At 41.7% G+C, this 24,429-nt stretch overlaps 2 protein-coding genes and 1 long non-coding RNA gene across 3 annotated transcripts; all 3 read left to right on the top strand.

The window, feature by feature from the left end:
• The first annotated feature begins 13,773 nt into the window (after positions 1–13,773).
• LOC117892275 lies at positions 13,774–14,289 on the top strand. Its single transcript, XR_004648714.1, has 2 exons — positions 13,774–13,918; positions 14,036–14,289. It is a non-coding gene; the product is annotated as an uncharacterized LOC117892275 (long non-coding RNA).
• Positions 14,290–16,460: 2,171 nt separating this feature from the next.
• Positions 16,461–19,200, top strand: LOC117892268 (probable protein phosphatase CG10417). Its single transcript, XM_034798390.1, has 4 exons — positions 16,461–16,887; positions 16,942–18,009; positions 18,061–18,594; positions 18,656–19,200. Exons 1-4 carry the CDS (start codon positions 16,777–16,779, stop codon positions 19,037–19,039), a joined length of 2,097 nt encoding a protein of 698 aa, XP_034654281.1. The 5' UTR covers positions 16,461–16,776; the 3' UTR covers positions 19,040–19,200.
• A 3,728-nt stretch (positions 19,201–22,928) lies between these two features.
• On the top strand, positions 22,929–24,346 carry LOC117891315 (BTB/POZ domain-containing adapter for CUL3-mediated RhoA degradation protein 3). The gene is made up of 2 exons (XM_034796727.1): positions 22,929–23,386; positions 23,444–24,346. Exons 1-2 carry the CDS (start codon positions 23,218–23,220, stop codon positions 24,166–24,168), a joined length of 894 nt encoding a protein of 297 aa, XP_034652618.1. The 5' UTR covers positions 22,929–23,217; the 3' UTR covers positions 24,169–24,346.
• The last annotated feature ends 83 nt before the right edge of the window (positions 24,347–24,429 follow it).

The raw sequence follows: 24,429 nt of genomic DNA, 5'->3' as shown, positions 1-24,429 counted from the left end.
GTGTGTGGCTCTAGGAAAGGGTGGCGAGCTAAAGGAGCGTGTTGGCGTGAGAAGTGTTGTAGATGTAGATGGCAGATGAAGAAAATATGTAAAATTTGACAAAAAGCCGCTAATGTACAGATGTAGTACTGAGTGCCGGGTATAAAAGCTTTGACGCGTAAGAAGCGTCTCACACGTCCCTTCTCGTTTTGCCTACATTTCATTCAATTCATTTTCATTATCGCTATTCGTTTTTCTGTTTTCTGTCTCTCACTTTTAAACACACAACAATTGACAAAACTGCTTTGTAATAAATAAAAACGAGGAGGAACGTTGTGAGACGCGTCTTAAGCCGCGTCACAACTCTTATACCCGGTACTCAGTACTACATCTGCAACTTAGCGGTTATTTGTCAAATTTTACATTTTCTCTTCATCTGTCATCTACATCAACAACACTACTCACGCCAACACGCTCCTTTAGCTCGCCACCCTCCCCTAGAGACACACACTGCAGAGTCAGGGCAGAGGCAGCGGCAGAGTCGTGGCAGAAGATGAGTCAGAGACGTGTCAGGGGAAGAGGCCTCTGCCACTGCGCGAAGCAGAGTGTGAATGAGAGAATGTGTAAAAGCAACAAAAGCTGCTGGACAGGGTGGGTTTAGCCACTGCAACTTAATTTCTTCATTGTGGCCATAATAATGATCCAATCGGATCCCAATTTGGTGATCAGATAGATATGGTCATTCCCTACGGAATGGCGTTTTTAGTTTTCTTTTATCTTTAAAATTGTAGATTTGGGAGGTTTTCGCCCTTTTGCGGGGGCGGAAGAGGGCGTGGCTCATTTTGAAATACACTTGTAACAGTGTGAGCAAACAGAAGTCTGGATGCAAAATTTGGTGGCTCTAGCTTTTATGGTCTCTGAGATCCAGGCGCTCAACAAGACGGACGGACAGACGGACAGACAGACATGGCTCAATCGACTCGGCTATTGATGCTGATCAAGAATATATATACTTTATGGGGTCGGAGACGTTTCCTTCTGTGCGTTACATACAACCGTTATGTGCACAAATACAATATACCCTATTTACTCTTCGAGTACCGGGTATAAATATGAGAATATATACATATGTATGTATGTAGGAACCAAACCGCCTTTTTATACCCGGTACTCGAAGAGTGAACAGGGTAGATTGTATTTGTGCGAATAATGGTTGTATGTAACGCACAGAAGGAAACGTTTCCGATCCCATAAAGTATATATATTCTTGATCAGCATCAATAGCCGAGTCAATGTCTGTCTGTCTGTCTGTCCGTCTGTCCGTCCGTCCCCACTCCCTTCCGCCCACGCAAAAGGGCGAAATCCTCCCAAAGCTACAATTTTGAAGATAAAAGAAAACTAAAAACGCCATTCCGTAGGAAAGGACCATGTCTATCAGATCACCACTGGGATCCGGTTGGACCATTATTATAGAATGAAGAAATTAATTTGCAGAGGCAAACACAACCTGTCCAGCAGCTTTTGTTGTTTTTTTCCCATTCTCTCATTCACACTCTGCTTCTGCAGTGTGCGGCCTCTGCCTCTGACGTGGATCTGTAGTGTGCGGCTCCAGGGGAGGGGGGCGAGCGAAAATAGCGTGTTGGCGTGAGAAGTTATGTAGATGTAGATGTGAGGTGTAGAAAAAATGTAAAATGTCAAATGTAAAATTCGAAAAAAAAACAATGTGGTACAGGTACACTGACTGAGTGCCGCGTATAAAAGTTGTGACGCGTAAGATGCGCCTCACACGTCCCCTCTTGTTTTTTTTTTCGACTTTTCTTGCCCTTTGTACACACCGACCGTCGCTAATACCGATTGAATTATTTCGTAAAAAGTACCGCACAAAAATCCAAATTTTTGCATTTCAAAGCTTAATATCAGATCCTGTCTGGACGTTGATATGCAATTACTGCCCCATCAAGTGGCCCATGCGACACCAAGCCGAAGCCGACCCGTTCCGGCAGAACGCAGACCTTCTCGCTCCCAACCAACCGAGGGACGTTGCCGCATGACTCCCGGCGCGTTTAACCGAACCGGTCGCTAACATGAAGGGAAGATAGATTTGAATGTAATATTCGAGGAAAATTAGAGCTAAACACAACCAAAAGAGCATAACAACCAAAATTACCCAAATAAAAATAAAACAAAAATAAAATAAAACTAACTACGGGAGAGGTAGGCTAGTATAAATAGTATGGAGTTAGTGGAGCATATAATATGGTAGAGGGACTTATATTACGAGCATAAGACCCTAAACGGTTCATGTAAGGCATACTTCGATCTACAAAGTGATAGGAACAAAGGAATAAAGTTTCTAGTGGGTCTTATGGGAATCGTAAAGTTTATGCGGCTCAACAAGTCAGGGCTGTCTATATCCCCCTTGATCAAGTTGTGCATAAAAATTACACCAAGCATTTTTCTACGACTAACTAAGGATGGAAGAAGTTTATTAGAAGTAATCTACTACGGTAGGATAGCAGTCTCACAGTTGCATCCCAGTTGAGTCCACTCAGGGCAAAAAGTTTTTCTGCACTGATTTATTACGGTCCTGATGTATGTCATTACTTGCATTTCGGGGTGCAGTGTAAACCACATCCGCCTGCAAGTGAGCTTGGAAGCCTTTGATGGGTTTTTATTTATTTACATCTGCACAATTTTCTATAAGCTCGTTTATATACATATGTACATACATATGCGCCGACATATTTAGCTGAAATTGTGCTGGTTCAATACGTTCTTAATTGTTAAGCTGAAACCTCTGATTCATAAACTATTAATTCAATTAATTTAACTCTAGAGTCTTTTAATAATTCTCAGAACTATTAGCATCCGCTTCACCAACGGACTTGCCAAAGATTGATCATTCAGAAATTAAGAAACTAGAGCAATTGGAATGATATGGTCGGATTTCGAACTAAGGTGATAAGATACGAGATATAAAAGGTAAATTTAAAACCAATTTGTACATTTTTGTTATGTACATGTACGTATGTACATATATTTGCAATAGAGTTCACCAATTTTGTATTATTGCTATGGCTGTTTGTATTTCATAGCTTTACTATTACATGGTATTTATGTTTTAAAATCCATCTCTGGATTTCTCGGCAAAATTTTCCTAGGTTTCAATTTGGCTTAGATCAAATCCAGATGTGGTTCTGGACGAAAAATTTTACATAGTTTGTAAAGCATGTGGTCCGATGAATCCAACGAGCGCGAGGTGGCTCAAGGGGGCCTAGCTGAGGCCACCGGACGGGTCGCAGGTTGCCGATAGCGAACAGCCAGCGGGTGTTCGCGAAGTAACAACACTGACGATGCGCTTGTGGTGCCGCCTCGTATAAGTAGCTCACACACTTCCCCTACCCACACAACACCTATCCTCATCCCACCCACACACCTCAAACCGGGGCGGACTAAGGTGTTATTCTACCCGTGCCGAGAGTCAGCCTGGCTGAGGGCCCGGTATAAAAACTAGCCCAGTCGTGAACGGAGAGCTCAGGGAAATGGCAGCCCCCTGTTCTAATGATGCCTTACCTGGGCAACGTGGATCTCTGCCCGGGCTGACCGTTTCCCTTCTCTGCATCTCGTGGGATCAGAATGTATGAAAATAATAAAAATAAAGAAGAAAAAATAACCAGAAAAAACAAATGAGAAAGACACTCCCCAAAAGTCTGAAGGGAACAATCCCAAGCAGGGAAAGGAAGCGGCCCAAAGGCCTGGCCAAACCCGCTCAATAGCAGGAAAGACCTGCCCGGTGGACAGCGAGTGTGCGAGCCCGTTGGGGCCCCACTCAAATCCTGGGGTGGGTGGCACAGCACCCCCCAACACTGACGCCTTGGAGAGGCAGCTAAGCAACACTGCGGCTGCCCGACCTTCTGGCAAAGTAGAGGGGGAGGCTGGGCCATCGACCAGCGCCGAAGCAAAACGATTCACAAACGCCGAAAAGAGGATTGCCGCAAGGCTGCGCAAGATACCTCTGTAGGATACATCAAGAGCACAGATGGTGCATGGACCAACTCCAGCAAGAAGTTCCTACACATCCTACTCGATACCCACTTCCCAGGGTGCACAACCACCGAACCACCTCAACGCCCCTGTGAAGGCCCAACCACCTCGATGGCGCACCTACTCACAAAACGGAATATTTGCTGGGCGGTGAACAGCTTCAAACCGTTCAAATCGCCAGGTCCAGACAAGGTCATCCCAGCTCAAGTTCAGAGAGCTGGGGACCAACCTATCCACTGGCTACAATGTATCTTCAAAAAGATCCTAAAGGTAGGAAAGATTCCTAAGGCATGGCTCAAGGCAGAAATTGTCTTCATCCCGAAAGCGGGAAAAGCCTGCAAGGAGGTGTCCTGTGTCCCCTCCTATGGAACATTGCGGTCAATAAGATTCTGTGACTTGATGGGCCAGGGGGAGGGGGGTGGTTGCAAAGTAGTCGCATATGCAGACGACGTTGTCCTAATGTTCACGGGAAAATTTCCCCAAACTTGCGCGATTGTCAGAATGGACAAGATCGTGCGGACTGGGTGTAAATGCATCGAAAACGGAACTTGTACTATTCACTAAAAAGTACAAAGCTCCGCCGCTCAACCCACCAACACTAAACCAATGTAGGTTACCCTTTAGCAAAAGTCCCAGTTACCATAGGTTGGTAATAGACAAGAAGTTAAATTGGAACCTAACCACGAAAGAAAGAGTGAAGAAGGCTACAATGGCCCTATACACTTGCAAAAAAGCCAGTATGATGGCCAGCTCTGTCAAAAAATATAGGACTGATAGGACAGATTATTGCGTTCCCAGAGAGTACACAGCCACCCCCTTCGAGGCTATAATCCCCCCCAGAAAGGAAGGAATTGCCCGGGAGGGGGCAATAAACATCTTTACAGATGGATCCAAGCTAGACAAACAATGTTGGCGGAGGAATCTACTCCGGGAAACTAAATATGAGGCATTCATTTCGCCTTCCAGACAACTGCAGTGTCTTCCAAGCGGAAGACATTGCTATAAATGAAGCGCTAATATGCCTTCAAGAGATCTCAGTCGCGGCTACTGATTTCAACATCTATAGTGACAGCCAGGCGGCACTGAAATCGCTAAACGCGATTACGTCGAATTCGACCACAGTGGCAAATTGTCGCAAATCTCTACAAGAGATGGCAAGGCAATATGTTATTAGCCTAATATGGGTTGTGACGTCGTTTCGGCCGGGGTATGCTCGCCGCGCCGGGTTCACAGAAATTTATTGGTTTCTGGATGTGGTAGCTGAAAGAGAGGTTTCCGTAAGATCAATAATTAGGCGAGGATTAGGCGGTAAAAGTAGTGTCGTCTTTATTTGTCCTTAAGTTTACAAAGTATTGGATGTGGAGCCCTTCGGTGGGCCGGGCGGCCATCTTCCTTCGGCTGGAGGCGGCTGCTCTTCGCGGAGACAGTGATGTGGAGGTGTTGGAAACGCTCCGAGGAGAAGATTTTTGTTGCGGAGGTTGAACACACTCCGAGGAGAAGATTCGGTTGTTGAGGTTAAACACACTCCGAGGAGAAGATTTGGTTGTGGAGGTTGAACACACTCCGAGGGGAAGATTCGGTTGTGGAGGTTGAACACACTCCGAGGAGAAAATTCGGTTGCGGAGGTTAACACACTCCGAGGAGACGAGTAGCAGAGGTGGAGCCCACTCTAGAGAAAATTCCGAGATGGGAGTCCACTTCTGGCGAGGATTCCGGGATTGGAGCCCACTCTGGCGAGGATTCCGAGGGGCAGGGCACGCTCGGAAAGGCTGGCGCAGAGGTGGAGCCCGCTTCGGGTGAGGATATCGAGTTAGGAACCCACTCTGTCGAGGATTCCGAGGGGCAGGGCGCGCTCGGAAAGGCTGGCGCAGAGGTGGAGCACTCTCGGGAAGTGGGATTCAGAGGTGGAGCACGCTCTGGTGGGGAGTTCGAGGTAGAAGTACACTCGGGGAGGAGGATTCAGAGGTTGAACACGCTCTGAGGGTATGTACAGCAGGCCGCTCGGCAAAGTAGAATACTTTGTCGTTAGCACCGCTTAGCAAAATTGGGAGGTTAATCCCGGTCTATCCAAGGTGGACTGCCAGGCTAGCCCAGACGGACTGCCACTTTTCGGTCCGGTGATCCTCCTTATATTGCCGGCGATCAGCTGTTGGCATTCGGGATTTTTGGGTTTAGCCCTAACGCGTTCTGCGCCTGGCTGTTTTAGTGTGGCCGTTCGTCCGCGGTTGGTATGGCGCGCGCGCCTCTTTTGTTTGCATTTGAATGTGTAATTATATGTGAGCTTTATTTAAATATAGCTTGTGACGCCTGCGCTTTGTGTTGCGGCGCTGGGCGTCACAGGGTCCCGGGACACCAGGACATTGAAGGCAACTGCATAGCAGAAGAGTTGGCCAGATCTGGCACTACACTCCCCCTTAATCAAGATAAGGAGGAAATACGTATGCCAATGGCCACTTGTAATCTCAAAATAAAAGAGTACTATACCCTGCAAACAACCAACAGATGGCAAATGGTCACGGGTTGTCGCATCACCCGACAAACGTGGCCAGACATCTCGAAAAAACGCACCGCTGAACTATGTAAACTCAGCAGACATAGGTGCAGTGTAGTCATTCGCTCTCTTACAGGGCATTGGCTGATAGGCAACCACGCAAATAGGCTGGGTGCCCCCTATAACGACTTCTGTCGCAGCTGTAGAGACGAGGATGAGGAGGAAACAGTAGAACATCTGTTCTGCTCCTGTCCGGCTCTCAGTAGAAGGAGACTAAGATATCTAGGCTCACTTTTTCTTAACGACATTTCAGACATGTCTACTATAGGCCCCAGGAAGATAGCAAACTTTGTGAGAGCATCTGGATGGAAGCACTGCTGACATCGTGACAAACGGGAGGAGAAGAGGAATTAGATCCAAGTGGAATTACAACGGGCCGAAACCGGCCTAAGTGTGTCGAGATTGAAAAATTCCGACAACCGCCTCAACCTAACCTAACCTAACCTTACTCTACATCTAACGGACAAACATCTCGCCTACACAGACGTGGACAAGTCTGAGGTGCCGAATTTCTACCTCAGGCGTACTCTACTTGAGATCCGACTCAAAACAACTATGAATCTCCTTTCCCAAGTGCGGCGGCCTTTCTCCATGTCGCCGTTGGTCCTCTTCCACACAGAAATATAAATACGATGACTACATTCAATTTGTTGCATAAATATGGTGGATAAATATGTATATGTGGGGACGGCAATAAATTAAATATTATATTTAATATATATTTATGTATGTATTTATGTATTCATCCAGGCGTATTTAATTAATTTTCTGGTGGCGCTGTTGTGGCGGGCTCGCGCCCGGGCAGGGACGTGACCAATATTCCGAGGGCCGGGGGATGGAAATTTGGCAAAATCCAGGAGGCCAGCCTGTTCTATATTTTCCTTTTGCTTGGATGCGGTTCAAAATCCTCTGGATTGTCCGGCTGGTCACCGATTTTCTGTTCCACGGTCACACACAAAAACGATCTAACGCTGCCGAGTTTATTTTTCCACTAACTGCATGCTCAGCTTAGCTGAGTCTATGCAGTCCCTCTTAATGCAGCTGATCCCCTCTCTTCTATTGCCCTTGAACCAAGTTCATGGTATTTTTGAGGGTGTGGGTGAGCTGGCTTGTGGATCCCGCAATGTTTTCGAGTCTCTCTTCTACTCTCCCCTCTCTCTCTCACCGGCACCGTTGATCGCCTTGCCCCTTCAATTATCGCCCTGCCAACCTCCAAAAAAATACTGCTAAATCCACTGCAACACCTAGCGAAAATTCAGGCGTACATGGACGCCGTAATTATTCGCAAACAATCGAAGGAAATGATACTAACGGCTTTTCTCTAGGCTGCTGCAGCGCCCAACGTAGGCTCACACCCACTCGGTTTCCACGTGAGTATCCTCTTCTCCTTCTTTTCTCCTTCCAACAGCTGCGACTCTGGCTGGATATCCTCCACCCGTCTCGCCTCTCGAAGGGCGTAGGGCGTCTCCGTGCTCCGCCGTTTCCAGCTGGTTTCCGTTCCTGTATTTCCGGTCTCGGATCCAGTTCGTCATCATCCCCCATGAAAGACCAATTTTGGCTCCGTCTCTCCGGCTTCCTTGGAGTCGTTTGGGGAATCTGCTCTTCATGTAACCTTTGGGCCTGGCGCCGATGCTCTGCCTTCGCAATTCCGGAGCCGTCTGACCGCCTTCTCTGCCGTTTCTATCCTCCTCCCAGACCAGATCCTGAATCAGCTCTACCTTCTGGCGCAGGGGCGTCATTGCCTCCATTATGGCAGCCATCAGCTCCATAAAACCTCGACGGAACTCCACAATTGCGTCACGTGTGGAGCCCGTCACCACACGCTGCTGCATCGCGGTACTCCAGCATCCCGTGAGTCGTCCACATCCGTACCCAATTCGACAGCTTGGCCAGGCCCAAGCTTACCAGTACATACCACACAGAATTCAGGTTTATCCGAACCTCAGTCTCATTTCCAGATATATTTTACCTCCATACTCCGTTCCGTAAACAACCTGTAGATTTGTTACGAACCTGTTTTTGGTGTTGGGGCAAGGCCGGCTAGCCAGTCATCCCAGGGCTGAGTTCTTCCCAGGCCCCCAGGTCGCACAACAAACCAACTGTTCGGACATCTCGAACACACACGATAACAAACGATAATTAAAAAAAAAAAAATGCAACGGACTTTACTCTACATCTACATAAATCCACGGAAACGGCCCTACATGAAGTAATTTCAGGTGTAGAGAAAGCTCTACACCTTAAGGAATACTCCCTAGCGGCATTCCTTGATATTGAGGGAGCTTTCAACAACGTCGAGCCAGGAGCCATAACGGCGACCCTGACTGACCTGGGGGTGGACCGCCACTGGGTGATGCTCATCGATCACGACCCTATGGTCACTCGGCGATCCTTAGGGACACTAACATAGTACCTCATAGAACTGACTATTGCGTTCCCAGAGAGTACATAGCCACCCCCTTTGAGGCTATAATCCCCCGTAGAGAGGAATGGCTAGAGGGCACACCTGGCCCAAAGGGGGCAATAAACATCTTTACAGATGGATCCAAACTTGATAACAAAGTTGGCGGAGGAATTTACTCCGGGCAACTAAATATGAGGCATTCTTTCCACCTTCCAGATCACTGCAGGGTCTTCCAAGCGGAAGTCATTGCGATAGATGAGACGCTGAGGTGCCTTCAAGAGGTCTCTGTCGCGGCTACTCACTTAAATATCTATAGTGACAGCCAGGCGGCACTGAAATCACTAAGCGCAATTTCGTCGAATTCGACCACAGTGGCAAATTGTCGCAAATCTCTACATGAGATGGCAATGCCAATATGCTATTAACCTAATATTGGTCCCGGGACACCAGGACATTGAAGGCAACTGCATAGCAGACGAGTTGGCCAGATCCGGCACTACACTCCCCCTTAACCAAGATAAGGAGGAAATACGTATGCCAATGGCCACTTGCAAGCTCAAAATAAAGGAGTACTATACCCTGCAAACAAACAACAGTTGGCAAATGGTCCCAAGATGTCGCATCACTCGACAAACGTGGCCAGACATCTCGAAAAAACGCACCGCTGAACTACATATGTAAACTCAGCAGACATATGTATGTAGGTGCAGCGTAGTCGTTCGCTCTCTTACAGGGCTCTGGCTGATAGGCAACCAAATAGGCTGGGTGCCCCCTATAACGACTTTTGTCGAAGCTGTAGAGACGAGGACGAGGAGGAGACAGTAGAACATCTGTTCTGCGGAATCACAACGGGCCGAAACCGGCCTAAGTGTGTCGAGATTGTGAAATCCCGACGACCGCCTCAACCTAACCTAACCTAATGATAAAATGATACATACATATGTATGTATGCATGTACATATGTACATATGTATGTATGTTACCTCGCATCTTTACAAACAATTATGTTGACTAATTTTATCACTACTGATATTCTTAATTTCACGTATCCTTGCATTAAAGTTTTGGGATTCTATAAGCTTGTTAATGCAGTATGATATCATCATTTATTATGTTGTTGCAATTAGCACTTCAAATAAACTTGAACTAGTCGTCAAACATAGGTTCGGTGGATTTTATAAACAATTTTTAGAAGTTTTTCTAGAACAATTTCATTATCAGTTTTTGCAGGACAAACTTGTACTTTAGTAAGGTCCTGCGGGACTAATTTACGTAACAATAATTCGTTATACAATTTGTTTGAAATTAATTAAGTATGTAGTAAAACATAGAACAAACAGAGGAAATAAAAAACTTTCGGGGCATTAAGGTGTAACATATTTGCACAACACCACGACTGAAAGTTATTGAGATATGATTGCAAGCGAGAGGGAAATTAAACCCAGAAGGTCAAGCTTCTATGCAATCAGAGAGTGGTTTACAGAATCGAATGCTTTACTGATATCAGTGTAAATAACATCCGCCCGCAAGTGAGCTTGAAAGCCTTCGATGGCAAAGGTAAACTCTAAAAGATTATTATTAAGACGTACATACATATGTATAAGTGATTTGCAGAGAGGTTGCAAGTGCGGAGTTAAAATTTTCTCAAACATTTTAGGAATAGCGGATAACTTAGATGCTACCTTTCTCATGGAGAGGAATTATAAAAGATTACTTCCAGGTGGGGGGGCATGACGAATGGAAGGATAGAGTGCATAGTACCTGAGTACACAGCCGGGAACTCAGTCAGGGCCCGTTGAAAACACCGGCTTAACAAATCGAAGATCATGAAGTAATGAGCTTTATTTAAGAAAGGGCAGAAAATGCCGTTGGACCTTGGTAAACTGTATGATGAAATATGTATGTCCAGAGTAATTTTCCTGAGAATAAGTTGTTTGGAAAAATTGTGCAAAAAATATGGAAATTCATTATCATGATCATTGTTTGCCGAAGTATTTAGAAATTTTAGCGAGGATGGATGCTTGGACGTTCTACACTTACTGTTTACAAAGCTTTAAAACTGTGTAGGGTCCTGTGAAAAACGTATCCTGCATTGAAGTAGGTAGTTCCTATAGTTAATATCCTATAATTGACCATTATGAATAGTGAAATTTGACCGAGCTATTAAGTAACTAGAAAGAGAAGGACAACCAACTTCTTTAGATTTTTTAAATAGTCTTGATTTTAAGGTCTCTTTGGTGAACTCTTTGGTGAACTAAGGAGGCTTCCCAGATCTAATCGGACAAGAGAGTGGGCACACGATTGGGGACGGGCAGACGGACTAATATCCTCTATCTCGACCCGATGAATAATGCGGTTTGTTTTTTCATATATGTAGGTTAAGAATCTTAGATCTGCTTGTAAAGAACTTTGTTTACCCAAACACTGTGTGGTTTTTAGCCTATCTTCTGGGAAATATTAAGCTTTGAAGTTCAAAAATGTTGATTTTTGTGCGTTATTTTTTTAACGAAATTTCGATTTTAAAAACTCAGTAGAAGTCGAACAAAACTGATATCCTGTGTAATTTTTTTGTTGTGTATAGGTGCAATAATTTGGGGTCGTTTAAGGTATCTGTGATAATCCCAAACAATGCATCAGTACATACAACAATATAGGACACCATTTTTAAATTTTTGTTTTCGACTTTTCCTAAAGTTAACATTTTTTTAAAAATACAGAACAAAAATCAACATGTTTGAATTTAAAGCCCTGTACTCAGACACGCAAGATAATCTTGTGACACAAAGTACCGTATATTTCGCACTGTATTAGTATGCCCAAAGTGGACAAAGTGCATGCTCTCTGGGTACACTGTTTTTCGTGCTGGCTTAAGCCTAGTACTCGGATCGAAAACAAACTTGCTAGCAAAATGTGCAATACATTTTCCTAGCAGCAGAGTGTGACCAGAGGTGAAAACCGCATTCCGTACGGTTACACTTCTCAGACAGCTGTGTTGTTTTGTTTACCTTTTTGAAAATTTAATAAACGGTTAATAAAACAATAAATGCAAAATGGATCCATGCAGGAGATTATTTTAGTGAGACTGGCGGCTCTTGCATGATCGGAGGAGGAGGACAATCAACGAAATAAGCTACGACAACTTTCATTAAACATATATCTGCAGGAAAGAATCCAGGACGGTCGTTGTCTATACATTTGAGTATTATAAATCATATAAATATGTGTTCATTTATGGAAACCCATGAAACGATACCCTTTACATATTCCAAGTTTGAAAATATGACAGAGAATTTGCATATGGCTGGGAGTAACATCTGCAGACTTCTTTGATTGGTGGAGCAGCAAGGCCGTGCCAAGAAATATTTGCGGCCGTTGCAAAGTTGTAAAACGGCGCCTCCAAGCACCCTTTCTATTCAACATTGAATAGTTTCGAGCCCAGATTGTCGCCATCGCCCATAGGCACGACCCTGTGCAGCAGTACTTGGTCCCAAAAGGAAAACAACTTTAAAAATTTTGTTAACAGCCCAGCCGGGTCTGTGTCTTGGCAACATGAAGATACTGGCGTTCAAATAAGTTAAACAAATTTAAAATGCAAATAAATTCAAAATAATCCATTAATCTATAATAATTATTTCCTTTTTTTTGCCGTTTGATGGCCTTAAGCTCGTTTAGAAGCACGGTGGTCATTTATCTTTCAACTTCAGCGGCATTGTTGCTCGGATATTAAAACAAATCTATACTTTTCGAGCTGCTAGCAACATACCAACGAATAACACACAAATACTATCCATACCACACAAATACTATCAATACCTTAAAATACTATCGTCTGAATTTCTAGATTATTTTGGCCAGTTTTTTTTTGTCGATCTGAGTACTGCCTGGCGTACAGCCGCTAAAAAGTAACTTGTGCGCACAAAAATTTCTTATCGGTTCCATACGAATATCATCCCTGATTTTTTCAGCGGCGCTTTTTTTCGATCTGAGTACTAGGCTTAAGCGCTTAAGCCGCCTCCTCAACAGAGCCTGGACGGATTTTCAGCGAAGTGGCAGACACTATTTCAGCATGGAGACATTATAATTGAAATTGAATATAATTGCAGAGTTGATTATTCTTTTGAAACTGATCTCTTTATTTTAATTTCTTTTTGTCATCTTTTGAATGGTTTTCGTACATTTTGTCTCCTTATTGAGGTTTCAAATTTTTTTATAGTATCGGGGTTCTGCTATCGTTGTTCTATGATGAAACTATTTAAGGTGGTACCGTCGGCTGCCTAATCGCTTCGTTATCGCACCATTAGAGTTCCGTGCGTGTTTGCTTGTCGAAATTGGGTGGACGGTATATCGGTATATATAGGTATACTTCGTCAATTGTTCGGTATATTACGGTATATGTGAGAAGGTAACACTTTCCACACATTTTCGAGACGATTTCAAACAGATATAAAAGAAAAATACCATTCTATTTCTAGTGTTCGTTCGGCAAACAACTCTTTTTTGAGTTCAAAATTTTCAGTAACTTTTTTATAATATTCAACACAAAACTGAAGTATCTGGTCAATGCGGACTCATCTCTGCGACCAACCAATTTCGCTGTAGCGATTAAATATCAAAAAAAAAAAAAAATACATTCTAATTCTAGTGTTCGTTCGGCAAACAACTCTTTTTTGAGCTCAAAATTTTCAGTAACTTTTTATAATATTCAACACAAAACTGAAGTACCTGGTCAATGCGGACTCATCTCTGCGACCAACCAATTTCGCTGTAGCGATTAAATATCAAAAAAAAAAAAAAAATAAACAGAAGTGGAAGGCTCCACCAGACACAACAATTTTTTTATGGAGAATCAAAAATTCGCTCGTTGCCTATTTCAAGGCTTGCAGTATCAACATTATAAGGAGAATTGCATCAATTTGACAACACGCTGCCCCACAAAAGCAGTAAGAAAAAAATTCCTTACAACCTTTTGCGGACGATCTAAGATATTTAAATACCTATTTTTACTCTTATATTAGCTTCTTGTTAGCTATGTTAATATAATCGTCTTTCTTTTATAGATTGATTCGTCCTTGGAGGCAACAACTTTTGCCGCGAAAGTTAGAAGAGCCGAATGAATGTAATAGCGCCTGCAGCAGAGCACTACCACCGACCACCGTCACGTGCAATGGACTTATAATATAAGCCTTATATTGTTCGTATCAAACGCTTTCGTGTGAGAGAATGTTCTCTGAAGTGACTTGAATATAAAGCAACATTAGAAATAGATTTACGAACACAAATGTATTCAATATATATATTCGCGAAAATCGAAGAGAAAAATCGTCTGTTAAAATTGTGAACCTGAAAAAGAATTGCATTTGTGATTATATAGGAAATTAATGTTTTATAATATAAGGACTAAGAAGAAAGTATAACAAGAAAGGACGTGTGAGACGCTTCTTACGCGTCACAACTTTTATACCCGGCACTCAGTAATACATCTGCACTTTAGCGGTTATTTGTCAAATTTTACATTTTTGCTTCATCTGTCATCTACATCAACAACACTGCTCACGCCAACACGCTCCTTTAGCTCGCCACCCTCCCCTATAGACACACACTGCAGAGTCGCCGCAGAGGCAGAGGCAGAGACGTGTCAGGGGTAGAGGCCATAAACAGCGCGAAGCAGAGTGTGAATGCTGCGGGACGGGGTGGATTTGGCCACTGCAAATTAATTTCTTCATTGTGGCTATAATAATGATCCAATCGTATCCCGATTTGGTGATCTGATAGATATGGTCATTCCCTACGGAATGGCGTTTTTAGTTTTCTGCAGATTTTGTAGATTTGGGAGGTTTTCGCCCTTTTGCGGAGGCGGAAGGGGCGTGGCTCTTTTTTGAGTAACAGTGTGACTTGTAACAGTGTGAGCATACAGAAGTATGGATGCAAAATTTGGGGGCTCTAGCTCTTATAGTCTCTGAGTACTAGGCGCTCATCAGGACGGACAGACGGACATACAGACATAGACTCGGCTATTGATGCTGATCAAGAATATATGTATATACTTTATGGGGTCGGAAACGTTTCCTTCTGTGCGTTACATACATCCGTTATCTGCACAAATACAATATACCCTATTTACTCTTCGAGTACCGGGTATAAAAATGATTTCAAGTAAAAGCGCGAATTTCTGTGCTCATAGTAAAAACGCAGAAATGAGACTGTACAGCGTGCAATATATCTAAATATGTTCTTGATGAGTACGGTAGAGCATGGTGAAATTACTAATAGGTGACGGATTCACCACAGTGCTTCTCATTCGAGGCCGATAAATCTTGTCAGTCGTTTGCCAAACGTCGACGAAAGAGGTTGTGTAGCGCACGAATTTTTTCATTGTCTTCTTCTTCTTTTTCTTCATTGCTTGCGAATGAAGGCGTAAGCGGAAGACAATGAAATTAAGTACTGTACATGCAAGTACTTTTTTATTTTGGATGTATTTTTTATTTTTAGAAATGAAAATGTCTGCAAAATATTGTTTGCTGTGCCGATCCAAAACTTTGCATGGAAGTATTTTAGCTCCATTATTTAGCTCATTTATTATCGAACACCTTTTCTTTGCTGTCAGCAGAAACATTAAAAACGAAGAGTGCAGAACGTAAAACGTTTGCTATCTGCTAGAGAGAGATAGCTTGCCTCTCTGAGAGCTGAGAGAGCGTGGTGAATAAGCTTATGGGCCTGCACTCAGCTGACGACGTTACCTATTAGTAATTCTACCATGCGGTAGAGCATCTGACTGGAGAGAATTTCCCTGACCAGCATTTTGAACTAAAGGCTTGCTAAGCTTTTTTATTACTCGCAGATGTAAAGCTATCGGTGGTTTTGCAACTTGCAGAGAAAGATGAGAGAGATAGATGAGCTCATTCAAACTAGTGTGATAATAAAGGAAACTAATGTTTTATAATATAAGGAAGGAAAGAAATTCTTAGATCGGAGCGCAAAAATGATTCCGGGGTAGTAATTGCCTACCAAATCCGAGTTTGAAAGTTGATATCAACCAATCAAAATCATTATTTTTCCTGAATATGCATCATCGAGGATTCAAAACGCTGGTGTAATTTACCTTGCGCACCTGGAATTTTTCGTGACGTTTTTACCTGTTGTCGACACCTTAGTTTTTGACACAAATGTCGCAGCGTGAAAGCTCATTTGCTTCCTGAAGGGGTGATTTGAATGAAAAATTCATATAAAATATAGGGTCATTAGGTAATCCAATAAAAAAGAGTATTTAAAATAAGAAAAATTGATTCTTCAATCGGATTAAATTATTGTTTCAGTGTTAAATGTCTTTGCAAGCTAATAATATTAAATAGAACATCAAAATCGAGGAATTCCCTTTTTAGACGACGGTATATTTTGAAAATGCAAGGGTATATTTTGATATATTTCCGAGGGTCGGTATATTCTATCGATAACTGCGTCAGACTGCATACATACATATATAGCATCATTTTGTAAGAATCGCAAATAAAAAAAACAATTTCTTTCCTTTAAAACTCATAACCAAATGAGATTTAAAAATAAGTGAGTCTCTCAACTTAAATTTAAAAAAATCGAAAATTGTATTTAGTGGCTTTTTTCTCAACCGGCGGCGCTAAAATAATTGTAAGGCAAAGCAACGCGTGCGTTGGCTAGGCATCGATTTTCCGCACAACGTTTTAGAAATCAGAAACAGCAGAGGAGACATCGGCCTTCTTAGCGGCTCAAAGAAATAATTTTGTGTTCTTAGCTTTGTAAGCATCGAAATATTTGATTACACAAAATGGGTGCTTACTTGTCGCATCCGAAGACGGAAAAGTCGTCTACGAATGAAGTGAACGACTTGCTGGCAGTAGGTTCTAGCTCAATGCAGGGCTGGCGCAACAGTCAAGAGGTAAGGGTGTGAGACAAATACGTTTCAAGACACTAACAATTAATGATATTACAGGATGCGCACAATTCTATTTTAAATTTTGATATCAATACTTCATTTTTTGCTGTTTATGATGGTCATGGTGGAGCCGAGGTGGCCCAGTACTGTGCAGACAAATTGCCTGAGTTCCTTAAAAACCTAGATGCTTACAAAAAAGGTCAGTTCGTACAGGCTCTGAAAGATGCATTTTTGGGATTCGACAAAACATTGCTCGATCCACCAGTTGTAACCATACTAAAAATACTTGCCGGCGAACACAACTTTGTCGATGGTGAAGATGCCGAAGTGTACGAGGAAGATGAGGACGAAGATTTAGCTGAGTTACATGAGGAGAGCAATTTACCATTAAACGAAGTACTAGAAAAATACAAAGGACTTCCACAAACACACGAATTGGTCAGACTAAAAACCGAAGTGGAGGAAAACTCAAAATTGCCAGTGCCTTGTTTGCGTGGTCGTCGCGCTGCAGCAGTGGCTGCCGAAGCTGCTAATAAGGCTGTAATGGATCCAACAGCTAAGCCAGAAGGCTCGTCAACCTCAGCTTCAGCAGCAGCTGCTTCTCTATCAGAGGTCCCCGGTCCAAGTCCCAGCCATTCTAAGGCAGCGAAACCTGAAGATGAATCAGCAGTGACAAGCAGTAGCAATTCCATCGCCAACCAGAGCATTAAAGATTTAATAAACAGTGCAACTGACACTGATAAGACGAATGGGAGCGGCTCAACTTTAAAGCTTTCAACTGATCAGAATGGAAGTGTTACTTCATCTAAGGTTTTAAAAGCAGTCGATACTGTACCCGTAGAATCTGTAGTTTCTGGGTCTACCGACATCGGTGACGCGAATGAAAATGGTAGTTTAGTCAGTTCAACAGGATCCAAACCTGACATATCCGTAATTTCATCAACCAGCAAGGAATCTGAGAAAAATTCAAAGAAACTCAATGCTACACAAGACGATGAATCGACTGACGATGATGCAGACTACGATGAAAGTGCTATAATCGAGGAACCGGAAGTAGCAACTGCGGATAGCTCTGATGAAGACATGGACGATGAGGCTGAAAACGAGGACGATGATGAAGACGACGTAAGTTCTCAAACATTTTATTTTACGTGAACCTAATCTAAAAATCCCCAGGACGACGAGATAAGCGATGAAGAGGAAGCAGATGAGGATCAGCTAGCCAATGATCAGTTTTGTGCGAATATGATTGAAGAGCCTGGCAAAGACAGTGGATGTACTGCTGTTGTCTGTTTGTTGCATGGCCGTGATCTGTATGTGGCGAACGCAGGCGACTCAAGGTGTGTTATATCCCGCAATGGTAAAACTATTGAAATGAGTCTCGACCACAAGCCTGAAGACGATGAGGAGGCCACGCGGATTGTTAAAGCAGGTGGACGTGTTACCCTTGATGGTCGTGTCAATGGTGGCCTTAATTTATCTCGAGCCCTTGGCGATCATGCCTACAAAACAAATTTGGAACTTCCAGCTGAGGCACAAATGATATCCGCCCTACCAGACGTAAAGAAATTAATAATTACGCCTACCGATGAGTTTATGGTGCTGGCATGCGATGGTATATGGAACTATATGTCTAGTGAAGAAGTCGTTGATTTTGTCCGAATGCGACTAAAAGATAAAAATAAGAAATTATCTAACATCTGCGAAGAGGTAACATGATATAATATTTATACTGTAGTTGCATTTTCAATAATACAATCTTTAAACTTAGCTTTTTGACAACTGTTTGGCGCCAAATACTATGGGAGACGGAACTGGTTGTGATAACATGACAGCCGTAATTGTCAAGTTTCAGCCTAAACTTCAACAGCTTCCGACTTATATTAATCCAGCCGAAACGGAAGATGTGTCTTTTGCCAGAAAGGAAAATGAACAATCTGCAGATGTCAAAAATGATAACATGCTCAAACGAAGTGCTTCGCCAGACAACGCACCAGAAGCTGATCTGGATAAAACAACCAATAAATCAAAACGTTTAAAGACTGAAAATGAACCAGAAGCGGACAAAGTAAGTGGCCCAACATCAATTGTAGAACAGAAGGAATGCCTCAGCGTCAAAGCAGACAGCGAATCTACTGTCGTCTCATCGTCGTAAAAGCTATTATTGGATTCAAGCAGTAGAAAGTGCACGACTACTATGATTATATATAAAACATTTACTTAAAAATTTGTTTCATTCAAACCAAAGCTCTTAGAGTTTGAGCTAAATACCAATTGAGAAAAAACATTTAAAGATCTTTAACTGCAGGCGTATACCAAGAAATTTATATTTGTACACATATGTACATACATACATGTAGTTTACTTAAATTTGAAGATCAACCATGTACATTTTTTTTTTGTATTCTGCATCTTGCATCATCAATTATTAATTTCCCTAAAATGAAAAATCCAATTTTGATTTATATCCATAAATATATTCATAAAAACAAATTTGTTTCCTTTTTCTTTCTTTCGTTGTTGGACATAAGTATACATACATACATATGTATATTTGTATGCCATCTTTCGCAGGAACAAAAAGTGCCCGAGGCTAGCTGGCCTTTAAAATTCAATAATAAAGGCGAATTAAATCTAGTTTGATTAATAGGTTTATATTCCGATACTTTCTGCAATACAGGTAAATCAGAGCTCGGCACAGCCTAGGAAAGGGCTATGTATGTTGAGGCGCTGCCGCTCACGTACACGTGTATTACGGCTCAAACGATTCTTACGTTGCATATAAGGTATGTTTGCGAATCGGCTGTAAACTACTTTTTAAGTCCATATAACCACTTATTAGCTGTTTAATTGCATGTGCTGTCAGTTTTTGATGTACAAATATATTTGTCTTTAGATTGTATTTATTTCATTTTAAAGTGTTTGTATTTGTTTGTGGAAACATTTAAAGCAAGATCCAAAGTCCCTGTTGCACCGTCGAACAGAAAGGTCATACTATCGAAGAAGATAACATAAATTTGCATATGGGCAATTTGCTTTTTCGTGAATATCAGTTACAAAGGTGCGAAATGATCGAAATCAACATAGAACATTGAAAAGGAGACAATTGCGACTGCTCATAATTGACACTGTCAAACATTATTACCAACAACTCCAACAAACTCTTACATGAGTCAGATGGCAGGAAGAGTGCAACTACCTGAAAATGAGGCCTCATCCAAAATATTTAGCGGTCTGCTCTTCGGCACAGATCAAGCAGACTATTCGTACATTCAAGAGAATGTACGGAAAAAAATAATGCAATCTTTGCTGTTTTTTAATTTGGTCTGCAAATATGTGGTAAAATACTATTCTTCATATATCACCACTTTACTTATAAGTATATGTACATACTCGCGATTTTAATGTGTTTTTTGGGTCAAGTAGGACTTACCTTAATTTATTGTGACGTCTATATTGTGTTTGCACTTCTCTCAATGTGGTTTGGTATTTGTCTCATTAGACTACTTGACATAATCGGCTCCTCAAGGAGCCAAAACCGACTTATTCTGATGGATATGATTTCTTTAACAAAATTCTTTAACAAAAAGTTCTGCCATAGAAAAAAACGAGCAGGGACGTGTGAGACGCTTCTTACGCGTCACAACTTTTATACCCGGCACTCAGTACTACATCTGCACCTTGGCGGTAATTTGTCAAATTTTATTTTTTCTTCATCTGTCATCTACATCAACAACACTGCTCACACTGCAGACTCACGGCAGGGGCAGAGCCAACGGCCGGCAGCTAGTGTGCGGCCACTGCGCGAGCAGAGTGTGAATGAGAGAATGTGCAAAAAACAATTATAATCTGCGGGACGGGGTGGGTTTAGCCACTGCAAATTAATTTCTTCATTGTGGCCATAATAATGATCCAATCGGATCCCAATTTGGTGATCTGATAGATATGGCGTTTTAAGTTTTCTTTTATCTTCAAAATTTTAGATTTGGGAGGTTTTCGACCTTTGCGGGGGCGTGGCTTACACTTGTAACAGTGTGAGCATACAGAAGTCTGGATGCAAAATTTCGTGGCTCTAGCTCTTATAGTCTCTGAGCACTAGGCGCTCATCAGGACGGACAGACGGACAGACAGACATGGCTCTATCGACTCGGCTATTGATGCTGATCAAGAATATACATATGTATACATATGTATGCTTTATGGGGTCGGAAACGTTTCCTTCTGTGCGTTACATACAACCGTTATTCGCACAAATACAATAAACACTATTTACTCTTCGAGTACCGGGTATAAAAAATTGTCATCAGACAATTGTCATCCTCGAGGAGCCAAACCGACTTTTTCTGATGAATATCGCATTACAACTTTTTTAATGAATTATGGTTTCTCCAGATTTTGAAAATTATTTAACAAAAAGTTCTGCCATAGAAAAAAAAAATTGTCATCAGACCATTTCTAAGCGACATATCTTTCATAAAAAGTAGGTTTGGTTCCTTGAATAAAAAATCGTGTCGGGTAGTGTAATCTTCCGATTGTTGTGAGTGTTTTTTAAGGTTTTTGTGAATCAATTTTTGTTTGTGAAAATTCAAATTTTGTTTGAAATCTGGCGGAGTGTGTTATTTCAGAGTGAATATGGAGCTTGGAGGACAACAATTCAAGAAGAAAGCACCTCATTATTGGATAAGTCCGTTCTGGCGGGACAGAAATTCAATAAACATATGTTTTATCTCTTTATGAATTGAATTATATCCATATAATAAGTTTACGTTCGACTGCATTCATTTTTTTTTAAATCGTATTTATTTAATGCTCTTTTCTAGCCCTCTTGCGCTTGTTTTGATTTTTTCCTTCCTCGTGTCAAAATTTATGAGAATATTTTTTGTTGAAAACATTTTGTAGCCGTTTGTTTTGACTCAATTAGTAAGAATATGTAACCATATTTTTTTAAGTATTTAACTTTTTGCCTTTTTTTTGTTCAAAAAAATAAAACTCAAAATTTAATCATTATTTTTGAGTTCGTTTTTTGTACTCAAACATATTTAAATGGTTTTTTTTTATTGATAGTACTAGATCTTTTAAGAACTTATCAAGTTCGTGAAACAGATCATCTTCTGCAGTTGAACATAAGTAAGTCAGATTGGTCCCTATCTTCTTTAAGAATTCTGCTGGACCTTCATAATTATGACAGCATTTATCTTCTTTTCTTTACGCGCGGAACCCAGCTGAACGCAGACCTCCTCCCGCATAACCGACCGAGGGACGCTGCCGCATGATGCGCGGCGCGTTTAACCGAACAGGTCGCGAACATGCAGGAAAGATAGATAATTAAAAATGCAAAAACATTCAAAATAATCTCATTAATCTTTATATTTTTTTCCTTTTTTTGCCGTTTGATGGCCTTAAGCTCGTTTAGAAGCACGGTGGTCATTTATCTTTCCACTTTAGCGGCATTGTTGCCTCCATTTGATTGAGACTTTACTCTCTGTTTGCAAGGTACCCTATCGGAATATAAAACAAATTTGTATTTGTCGAACTGCTGGCAACATACCAACGAATACCACACAAAAACTATCAATACCACACAAATACTATCAATACCACAAGATACTGACTTTCTAGATTTAATCGGCCTGTTTTTTTTGTCGATCTGAGTACTGCCTGGCGTACAGACGCTAGAAAGTAACTTGTGCGCGCAAAATTTCTTATCGGTTCCATACGAATATCATCCCTGATATTTCCAGCGGCCCTGTTTTTCGATCTGAGTACTAGCCTTTAGATGATGAAGAAACTATAAAGGAGGGCTCGTCGGTGGCAGAGTTACTCGCTGCTTTTTCTTACTGTCAGTGCTCGTTTGCTTGTCAATGCGGAATGTTACAGCGAGAGCCCTTTCGCTCGCACTTTTCACTCGTACAAATTTCTTAATTTTGCCGACGAGACCTCCTTTATAGTTTCGTCATGGCTTTAGATGAGATTACGGATGGAAAGTATCGGAATCAATATTGATATCGATATATAATTTTGTTTACTGTCCGTTTTAGATGTATACATAATTTAGTTTAGCAAACTACTGTAACATAATTTGCCTTAATTTTTTCCATCGTTGCTAATACATTTGTCAAAATTGATCCCTTAGCGACTGAGGATTGTGCGGGCGTAAGCAACGCAAGAGATAGCGTTTGCAAAAGCACCAAACAAAAGGGCGTTGGCGTCAAAGGTGCAAAAGAAGTAGCTGGCTGTATTGAAGACCTCCTAGGACCTGCTTTACAAGACAAAGTGATTTTGGAGCCTGTGGGAAGTTGCCACCAACTTGTTCTGCATGCCAAGTCTGAAGTCATGTCCGGTGATCAAAAAGTGTTGTTAAAAGGTCATTCATCTCAGTATGTGAAGCTAAATGTTGGTGGTCGCTTGTATTATACTACAATTGGAACACTGACAAAACATAATGATACAATGCTAAGCGCTATGTTTAGTGGTCGGATGGAGGTGTTAACTGATTCGGAAGGTATTTAATGTGCATTCACTGAAGTCATTCAGTAATATATGAAAAATCGCATTGCAGGTTGGATATTAATAGATCGCTGTGGAAATCACTTCGGAATCATACTCAACTTTTTGCGGGATGGCAGTGTCCCATTACCCGAAACTAACAAAGAAATAGCTGAGCTACATGCAGAATCAAAATACTACTGCATTACCGAGCTTGCCATGTCATGTGAACGGGCACTACATGCACATATTGAGCCAAAACCTATTTGCCGCATTCCATTGATAACTTCTCAAAAAGAGGAGCAACTTCTCATTAGCGCGTCTTCAAAACCAGCTGTAATATTAGTGGTGCAGCGACAAAACAACAAGTATTCATACACAAGCACATCCGATGATAATTTATTAAAAAATATTGAACTTTTCGACAAGCTCTCCTTGCGTTTCAACGAACGTATATTGTTCATCAAAGATGTTATAGGTCCAAGTGAAATATGTTGCTGGTCCTTTTACGGGCACGGGAAAAAGGTTGCTGAAGTGTGTTGTACCTCTATAGTTTATGCAACTGATCGAAAACATACTAAAGTGGAATTTCCTGAGGCACGTATTTACGAAGAAACACTGCAAGTGTTGCTATACGAGAATCGAAACGCTCCCGACCAAGATTTAATGCAGGCCACGTCATCTGTACGTGTGGGTGGTGTCAGCGGGACTAGCATGCATCAGTATACAAGCGACGAAGAGGAAGAGCGGACTGGACTTGCGCGATTACGATCCAACAAACGGAACAACCCTACATGACATGCATAGGCTTTCATTTATCTTAGTTTTGTATTGCTTTGCATAGCTACTAGTTCAAATCTTATTTCTGACTTCTATCCTCAATACGTGTATGTATAACTATAAAGCGATCGGCCGTGTTGAGAATTAATATATTTTTAAATAAAAACCACATTTGAAACTGTTTATAAAAACATAATATTAAAATGACAGTCAATATCCTTTTAGGTATGGCTTAATAATGGATAACTAAATATTTATGCATCATATGTACATACATAA

This window comes from Drosophila subobscura, chromosome E, assembly GCF_008121235.1.
Source record: "Drosophila subobscura isolate 14011-0131.10 chromosome E, UCBerk_Dsub_1.0, whole genome shotgun sequence".
Classification (NCBI taxonomy): domain Eukaryota; kingdom Metazoa; phylum Arthropoda; class Insecta; order Diptera; family Drosophilidae; genus Drosophila; species Drosophila subobscura.
This window is presented reverse-complemented; position numbering and strand designations above follow the sequence as displayed.

Bases quoted from the DNA above. Each gene is read 5' to 3' on its own strand.
- LOC117891315 (XM_034796727.1), top strand. From the start codon at position 23,218: ATGTCCGGTGATCAAAAAGTGTTGTTAAAAGGTCATTCATCTCAGTAT. The intron at 23,387-23,443 runs GTATTTAATGTG...ATCGCATTGCAG, and splicing joins GGTGTTAACTGATTCGGAAG to GTTGGATATTAATAGATCGC.
- LOC117892268 (XM_034798390.1), top strand. From the start codon at position 16,777: ATGGGTGCTTACTTGTCGCATCCGAAGACGGAAAAGTCGTCTACGAAT. The intron at 18,010-18,060 runs GTAAGTTCTCAA...AAAAATCCCCAG, and splicing joins AGGACGATGATGAAGACGAC to GACGACGAGATAAGCGATGA. The intron at 18,595-18,655 runs GTAACATGATAT...CTTTAAACTTAG, and splicing joins TATCTAACATCTGCGAAGAG to CTTTTTGACAACTGTTTGGC.